We start from the raw sequence: 8,503 nt of genomic DNA on the forward strand, positions 1-8,503 counted from the left end.
CATTGACTTTCAGATCAAACGAGATCAGGCAAATGAAAAGCTTCGTCGATGCTGCAAATGAGATGGATTCGAAGGATATTTCTCTTCGTGCTGAACGTTACTTGCGTTCCAATATCAAATAACTTGTTTCTGTGATTTCATCGCTGTTACCTAATTTCAACTTGATCATCGTGTTGAGACTCGTATGATGAAAGGTCTCACCAAGATGATTAACATTTGATATTATTTCCTAGTATCAGTGTTATTTCCTTCTTTAACTATTTACTCATTAAAGAAGTTGATTAATGTATCACCGCAATGAAGGATTCTGTACAGAAATTGATATTTTCGCCATCGAGGTATGATTGTGTCAGGTTTAAAATCTAAGAGGGCAAATTAAACATTTTCCTTTGCAATAAGGTTTATTCTATTCTTAAATAACAATAGAATGTCATCTATGGTTATTTCTCGTAACAAATTTTTGCAGGAGTTAAAAATTTGTACTAATGATACGCAAACAAGATCTATGTAATCAAGCAAACGGGCACATTACGGCATGCATCCAGCGCAAGAAACGGCATGTCAGCAAGTTTTAGAAAGCATTTTCTGTAGCCTCATTCAAGATATTCATAAAATAAATGTCTTCGAAGCGTCGTGTTTTTCAACCTGATTCACACCACGAAACTAGAATTGTGCTGAAAGTTCAGCAGATCGCGGTAACTCTTGGAAGATGTGAATTCAGTTGAGGCCGGTACAGTCGAGAACCTGCGATAATTTTCCGAATGGTAACTTCTGGGTCGCGGCCTGGGGTGAAATGCAAGTCCTGAAAGTTGATCTTCATGGCAGGTCGCAAGCTGGTCTCGAACGCAAGTCCGCGGCGTTAACCTAACCCGGCTCCCGCTTGTTTGGAGGTGGATCGTGACCTTGGCCAGAACATAAATCCAGAGCGATTATCTTCTTGCAAGTTGAGTGCTGGATCGCAAACTGGGCTCGAACACAAGCCCAGATGTCACCGATGTTAGGTCGAGGCGTCGAGGTAATAGTCACTAACAGACACAGAGAATGACGTACGGGAGAGCTTCATCAGCCTAATGGTGATTACATCCCGGGTCTCGGGAAGCTCGTGCTAATTTCCTGGCGTGTGATGATGAGAGAGCGCTGTGGCAGTCGCTGTAATGTGAGGAGGCCTGCAATATTTGCCGATAGGCCTCGAGAGCCCAGCTCGTTGCCGATGAGGTGAGATCATCGTCTGGTGTTTACAAGAATCCGACTAATGAATCGCGCTTTGAGAACCACCGAGAGAACTTATTTAAGAAGCATCCTTTCGTAGCAGATATAATGAAATTGACATTAAACATTCCGAAGCTTAACTCTATCAAAGTCTTGCATGTACAAATGTATCATTGCTTCAACGTCAATGCTAGTTTTTTCCGCACAAAAGACAGCGCTCAAATAAATTTGTATTCATCGTGAACAAAAATAGACGTTAACTAGAGAGACGACATCCTTCATCTCGCCGCAGCGACCTTGCATCTTCATTGCGACTTGAATGGTAATTTTTCTCGCTTTCAGGGCACTAATGACGATCCAGCAGCCACTTCAAAGGCACTAACTACTTAATGAGTCGCACTTATTTAGGAATTTTCTCTTATCTTGTCCCAGCGTAAGTCATCAAATGATTTAAGTACGTCATTTGATGGAGTATAAAATTAAAGGGCAAGCATTCTTCGGCGAATGCAAATGTCAATAAACCCGGCGAGGTCGTGAAAACGACGCGCAACAGCGTCTCTTGTGTACATATTTGTCATTAGCCTTCGATCTCGAGTATCTAATGAACGTATACTGCCAATATGAAGATATTACAGTATTTATTGCCATGAATAAATACCGATACCGGTAACTTCCCACATGCAATAGATTGAGCGTGAAAACAATGAACATCTTCAGAAAAAGTATTTATGGCAATGAAATGATGGGTTGAAACACTAAACACAGATCTTATTAATTTAATAATATGATAAGCTCGGGACCTCTAAGAAAACTTGTGATGATGTGACAACATTTGTAGCAAAGTGTACAAGTTAGTGAAAGCATTTCACTATTATCTTGCCCATCAAAGCATGAACATGAATACACTTGAGAAATCCTCAATTTTAAAACAAGAGTTTTTCAACGTTCAATACACGTTTTATTCTCGACATAATTCCTTTGTTAATACGTGAACCAAAAAAGTTCGTCATTCTTCGGAAAATTGGCGTGGAGCACAAGAATCCCAATTCATGCAAATGCATTTGAAAGCAATAAAATAAATCATGCAACGAGTCCGTTCAACCACATCGTCCAATAAGTAACATGTTAGAGAGTTTGTACTCGACTCCGGCAGAGCTTATTTTCCAAGCTGCAAATTTGTGCAAATATGAAGTTACTTGTATATAATTTATCACGTGATCGCGTATCTCCTGATTAATTTTATTATAGTCAAGTACCTCGACCCCAAATATTTCGCAGTCTAATGCCTTGTGATCATGTACCACATAATCAAGTAACACGCGACCAACAATCACGTGATGAAGTAAATCAGGATCAAGTATCACGGGACTAAATAACTCATGATGAAATATCACTGGATCAATTAACTCGTGTTGAAGTATCACGGTATTTAGTAAGCGATGACCCTGCCATCAGTAAAACAGGAGATCAAATGAATGCATGCACGGTATTGAGTAAGCCACGAATTGATACGAGTTGAACCTCGACTACATATGAATTTATAGGCAGAACAGGTTGAGCCACTATACCGCTACTGGTCTGAGAAGATGACGTTAAATGGGATGTTGAGTCAGGCGGTGGCGGGTGGCGGGAGCTACTGGTCTGAGAAGATGACGTTCAAGGGGATGTTGGGCCATACGGCGGCGTGATGGCAGCTACTGGTCAGAGAAGATGACGTTCAAGGGGATGTTGGGCCATACAGCGGCGTGGTGGCGGGTGGCGATGCGGTCAAAGGCGAGCTGCACGGCGGTCTCCATGGCGTGCAGCTGCGGTGCCGCCTCCCCGTACAGCGCACGCATCTCGCGACTCCTGACGGCGTCAGGGTGCTCCTAGTCGGGAGAAAATACGGTCTTTCATGAACTTGTGAACAATATTTGGCTTATTTTGAACCAACACAATTGTTAACACAAACTTAAATATGGCAGGAGGAAAACAATTGAAACGTTCTTATTGCAAGGATAAACTACCGTTACAGGATATGGCTTGAATTACAGAACAGCTCTAAAGAAAAATAAAAGACCCTTGGACATTTTATTTAAAAGTTAGATCTCAATACATTTAAATCGTTCCTCATAATTTATCTCTAAAGGCCTCATCATCAAAGTTCCTTCCATAAATAATGTGAATAATTATTCCCCTCTTCTCAACATTACCTCTCGAGGAACAACTTCGTCACCATGCTGGGTGATGAGGGCGTTTGAGTCTACATTCTTCTGAGCAAGAGCAGCTTTCTTCAACGCCCACTCTTGCTTGTGGCGCATCGTTTGCTGCATGAAAGCCAAAAACTCTTCACTCACAGGCACCTCCTGGTCGTCACAGAGCGACATACCACCGCGCAGTTGCGAGCTCAACTCACTCGCCGATTCTTGTGTCTCGGACTCGTGACAATCGTCAGCCATCGAATTATTAGAATCTGTTACGTTGCGGTGAGATCTACAGCGTCGACGAGGTCTGGAGTGTCTGCGACGTTGCTGGAGTTTGTGTTGCTGGCACAGACGAGGCAAAGGAGTGGGGGAAAGTGGACGCCATTTGCTGGAGGATGGAAAGCGAGGTGAGGTCTCATCACCTGCACCACCACCGTGCCGACTTCTGCGACGCTTTCGGGACTGTAATCGGAAACAAGAAGTTTTTGATTACTAGACTGATTTCATAGAATATATGCATATAAATAATGCAAGCTAATAAATATGCATTTAAATAATGCATAATTATCAAAGAGACCATCGATACTTCAAATCAAAGCCAGTTGAAGGAAGGGAAAGTAATTTTGATTAAATAATGCATAATTATCAAAGAGACCATCGATACGGTACTTCAGATCAAAGCCAGTTGAAGGAAGGGAAAGTAATTTTGATTTCTATCCTTCCCATTGATACGTGATATATTGGCAACTGATTACATAGGGTATCAGAGACAATAATTCCCCGTTATTTAAACAAATGGATCGTACAGTAATAACAGTATTATTTAGTCCATGCAAGCAAATTAGGGAACCGCTCTAAACTGCTCTGTCATAAAAATGTCACATTAAGGGTTATTACGAAGCACAGCTAGCGATCGTTGCACTGGCTTCAATATCAATGTCATTTATATATAAACATTTTTAAAGCTAATAAAAACAATTTAAACAAAGGCAGCACCCTGGAATTACGCATTAGTACGGTACATCAGAATTTATTAAACCGGCGTTAGAGCGGCTCACTAGTACGAATGAGACCTGTATTATCTTTTCCATTAGTATTTGAGCCATACAATAAACCACATTAGACAAGCCAAAAACCTCTCCAGTGCGAGTACCTTGGATGTGGAGGTTTTTTCACTGGACAGACAGGGGCAGAGGTCAGCGGAGACGGCATGTCGCAGCACCGACACGTGGGCGCTGTACATGAGGGCGCTGTAGTGCGACCAGAAGCGGGAGAACTCGGCCGCCTCGTACCAGGGAGTCGTTCGCAGTACAGAGTCCGCAACACTGCCAACACCGGTCAACATGGCCGTCTTAGTACGGTGCGAATAATGGAGGTACGGTGACAATACAGGCAACATTGTCATCATAGTGCGGTGCGAATAATGTATAGGTACGGTGACAATACAGGCAACATTGTCATCATAGTGTGGTGCGAATAATGTAGGTACGGTGACAATACAGGCAGCATTTTCATCATAGTACAGTGTTAACACGAACAGTTAGTGACAATACGGGCAGCATGGTCATCATAGTACGGTGCGAATAATGTAGGTACGGTGACAATACTTGCAGCATTGTCATCATAGTGCGGTGCGAATAATGTAGGTACGGTGACAATACTTGCAGCATTTTCATCATAGTACAGTGTTAACACGAACAGTTAGTGACAATACGGGCAGCATGGCCATCATAGTACGGTGCGAATAATACAGACATGGTACTGCGACAATACAGACCAGCATTGCCTTCATAGTACAGTGTTAACACGAACGATTAACCGAAAAAAAAAAAACAAACTGATTATGAATAAAAATTCTGAACTGATGTAATCAATGAACAGGAAAAGCTTTTCAATACACTCACTCGTAAGGACCTCTGCACAAGCCATGGTTGCGTGCGCCTCGCGTCTTCCTTTTCTTCTTTTTCTTATTTTTTGTGCGGTTTTTGCCAGTCCCTGCAACGCTGCTGGTCGCCAAATGTTCCCCTTCCATCGCCGAAATTTTGATTACAAATCAAAGTCAAAGATCTCTCAAAATTCGTATATTTTTTCGATAAATAACCCTGTGCATATCATGCGAATAAATTATTATCAATTATTAACTGTGATCTAGAAACAGTCCGAGTATGGTAGAGACTACCGGTACTTCGCAAACTCACGGAAAAGAACCATGCCTGCTAATGAACTTGCATCGTTTGAATATGCAAACACCTACATCTTCATTGATACTGACTCATACGAATCATTATTATGAGCTACAATACTCTGGTCAGTCGGAACAAATTGGTCCAGTCTCACCAAACAAGCAATTTGTTTCACAATACAATCCGAGGCAGACGCGTCAAGTATCATGGCTAGCATCACGCGTCAAGTATCATGGCTAGCATCACGCGTCAAGTATCGAGGCTAGCATCACGCGTCAAGTATCATGGCTAGCATCACGCGTCAAGTATCGTGGCTAGCATCACGCGTCAAGTATCGTGGCTAGCATCACGCGTCAAGTATCGTGGCTAGCATCACGCGTCAAGTATCAAGGCATGATCTTCAGTCACGAAAAAACGCTAACGTAAAAAAAACTCAATCGAAGACTATTTCATTTAATATCATTAATAGAGGCGAAATTTATAATTATTAAAAGCTCCAAGAATAATTATGTAAAGCCAAAATATTAAAAACCCAGAACTGACATTGTTGTCATTTTGATCCAAACAAATGGAACGAGCAGGATGTTGAGAAATCATTGATATAATAATCTTTAGGTAGATTTCACTACTCCTTCGGTGTACAAACGCAATGTGGAGCATAATTACTATAAATTATAGTCATTAGAAACGAATAGAAGGAGAGGAGCTGTGGGGGAACCTCCAGCCTCCCCTACAGGAGCTCTGCGGCTCCTGCCTCCTGCACGTCAAGTGCCTACAAGTAGTGGTGGTCGTGAGACTATAGTAGTGGTAGTGGTGAGACTAGTAGTGGTGGTCGTGAGACTAGTAGTGGTAGTGGTGAGACTAGTAGTGGTGGTCGTGAGACTAGTAGTGGTAGTGGTCTTGGAGCTAGCAGACTTGTGGTAGTGGTAGTGGTGAGACTAGTAACGGTACTGGTAGCGATGTGTGCCATCATTTATAACGACATAACAAGCAAACGGTAATGTTATCAATATTTTATAGAATGAGATCAAAGCTAAGGTCAAGTGCGATATCTTTGCTTATATTGAGCAAGATTTGTACATGACAAGCCACGCGACTCGTAGGACAATGAGACCAGGCTTCAGAATCTGAAGAGTTTTCTTAAAAATTGTCACACCAAACGTGAACCTATAACGCCACAGATGATCTCAAGTCAGACCTCGTTACAATATCACAAAGTTTACGCCCGTCTCATTAATGCGAAGAAATTACCACTGACAGCCACGACATGAAGACGATGACAGCTAACATTGTGGCGCTACGTCGGACAATAATAATTCTATTTCAGAGAATAAACATGACGATAAATACTATTCAAAATACACTGGCGGCATAGAAGCTGCCAGGTTTTTACTAGTGAACGTAAGCACACGCTTGAACAGAATTGGATGGTAGAAATACCAGCATCATAATCTTGTGCAGAACGAGAAAACTGAACAAAAGAAAACGATGCGACCATAAAATAGAATAATAAATTAGTACCCCCTGCATATTCTTTTACTACTAGACACACGGTGCTCAAATTGCCAACAAATTTAAAGAGGCATAAGATATAAAAAAACTAAATATAATTAACAAAGGTAACCCTTATTCGAGCTACATAGCATATATAAAACAAATTTTACATTGAAATTACATATAAAAGGGGAACACCCTCACAAAAACGTGCAACTTAACTGGAAATAATGCAGCCATGACTAACAGCAATACTGACATGAACATGGGATCGAAGATGAATAATTGCGCTGGAGCAAACTACTCAACACTGTCGGAACTTAGGCGGCCATCGAGTGACATCCAAGTGTCAGTAACGCTACTTTTAATGCAGCGTTGTTGCAAGACGTGTTTATACCTCCTTCGGGAAAAGGAATTGTCGTTGTTTTCAACGCATCACAATCTCGTTCAGTCTCCAATATAATGAAATCTTGAAGACGATACTGGGTGCTTATACACAAGGACGGTATTGGCAGCCAGTACAATTTTCGAATGCTCACAGCTCTAATTATGCTACTGGCCTCGTGTACAGGGCTACTGGGTCCATCCGCGGCCAATAGCGCCAACACACGAGGTCTATAGCACGGTTTATATTGGCAGTTATTAGGGCGGTAAATAGCATTTATTAGCATTAATAAATGCATTAATAGCATTATTATTAGTAAATAAATAAATAACATTATTATTAGTGGCGGTAAATAGCATTTGAAGGTTGTACTGGCTGCTAACTTTTGTCCCTGTCGAGCCCCTTAAGCCTCGAATTTCCTTCGTTCACACGAGATGAGATAAAATAGAGAAGTAAGAGCAGACCTCGTGGGGTAAGTGTCTTTAGACCAGAAGACAAGAAGGTAAATTTACAAGTCGGGTCTGAGGGACACTAATAATACTAACAGCACCGACACAACTTGTCGAACTTTCTGGTCTGCATTCCATGGATATAATTCTAAATTGAAAAATAAAATTATCAATATTAAATAATTCGATAAAGTATATGTGGTAAAAAAACGGTAAAAACGATAAAAAAACTGGAAAACTCAAAGGAATATTAATGCCCAGCCACAAGTCAAACCACATAAATTAAACACACCAAGCAAGCGAATAAAAACAAATATACTAAAATTTTCCCTTTCCCACACGATCCGAACCTTTAGACTCGAAAAATATTTACCAAGAGATGACATTTTCTGTATTTTGTAACACTGAGCATATTCGCTGCATAAGAATTGCAGGGAAATTATCAACAGAATTTAAATAAAGTTTGATTAGCATATATATATGATCCGGCAGGCGAGATTTCTGTGTAACCCTAAAGATCGATACTAGGATGGAGACTATTTTTAACATAAATAATAAAATTGCTTGTTAAAATTTTAGCACACAACAATGAATTGCAAA

The 8,503-nt window shown here is 41.0% G+C and overlaps 1 protein-coding gene across 1 annotated transcript; it reads right to left on the reverse strand.

Annotated features, from left to right (window-relative positions):
- Positions 1-394: 394 nt before the first annotated feature.
- Positions 395-5,958, reverse strand: LOC108678709 (gem-associated protein 8). Its single transcript, XM_018167169.2, has 4 exons — positions 5,297-5,958; positions 4,546-4,717; positions 3,402-3,854; positions 395-3,077 (listed from the first exon to the last, which is right to left on the reverse strand). The coding sequence occupies exons 1-4, from the start codon at positions 5,422-5,424 to the stop codon at positions 2,904-2,906; spliced, it is 927 nt and encodes a 308-aa protein (XP_018022658.1). The 5' UTR covers positions 5,425-5,958; the 3' UTR covers positions 395-2,903.
- Positions 5,959-8,503: the final 2,545 nt, after the last annotated feature.

The sequence above is a fragment of the Hyalella azteca genome, unplaced genomic scaffold (assembly GCF_000764305.2).
Source record: "Hyalella azteca isolate HAZT.00-mixed unplaced genomic scaffold, Hazt_2.0.2 contig502, whole genome shotgun sequence".
Classification (NCBI taxonomy): Eukaryota; Metazoa; Arthropoda; class Malacostraca; order Amphipoda; family Hyalellidae; genus Hyalella; species Hyalella azteca.

Coding starts and splice junctions, on each gene's coding strand:
- LOC108678709 (XM_018167169.2), bottom strand. CDS start 5,424: ATGGAAGGGGAACATTTGGCGACCAGCAGCGTTGCAGGGACTGGCAAA. Junction 4,718..5,296: donor TTGTGCAGAGGTCCTTACGA/GTGAGTGTATTG, acceptor CGGTGTTGGCAG/TGTTGCGGACTCTGTACTGC. Junction 3,078..3,401: donor ACGAAGTTGTTCCTCGAGAG/GTAATGTTGAGA, acceptor TCTCCCGACTAG/GAGCACCCTGACGCCGTCAG.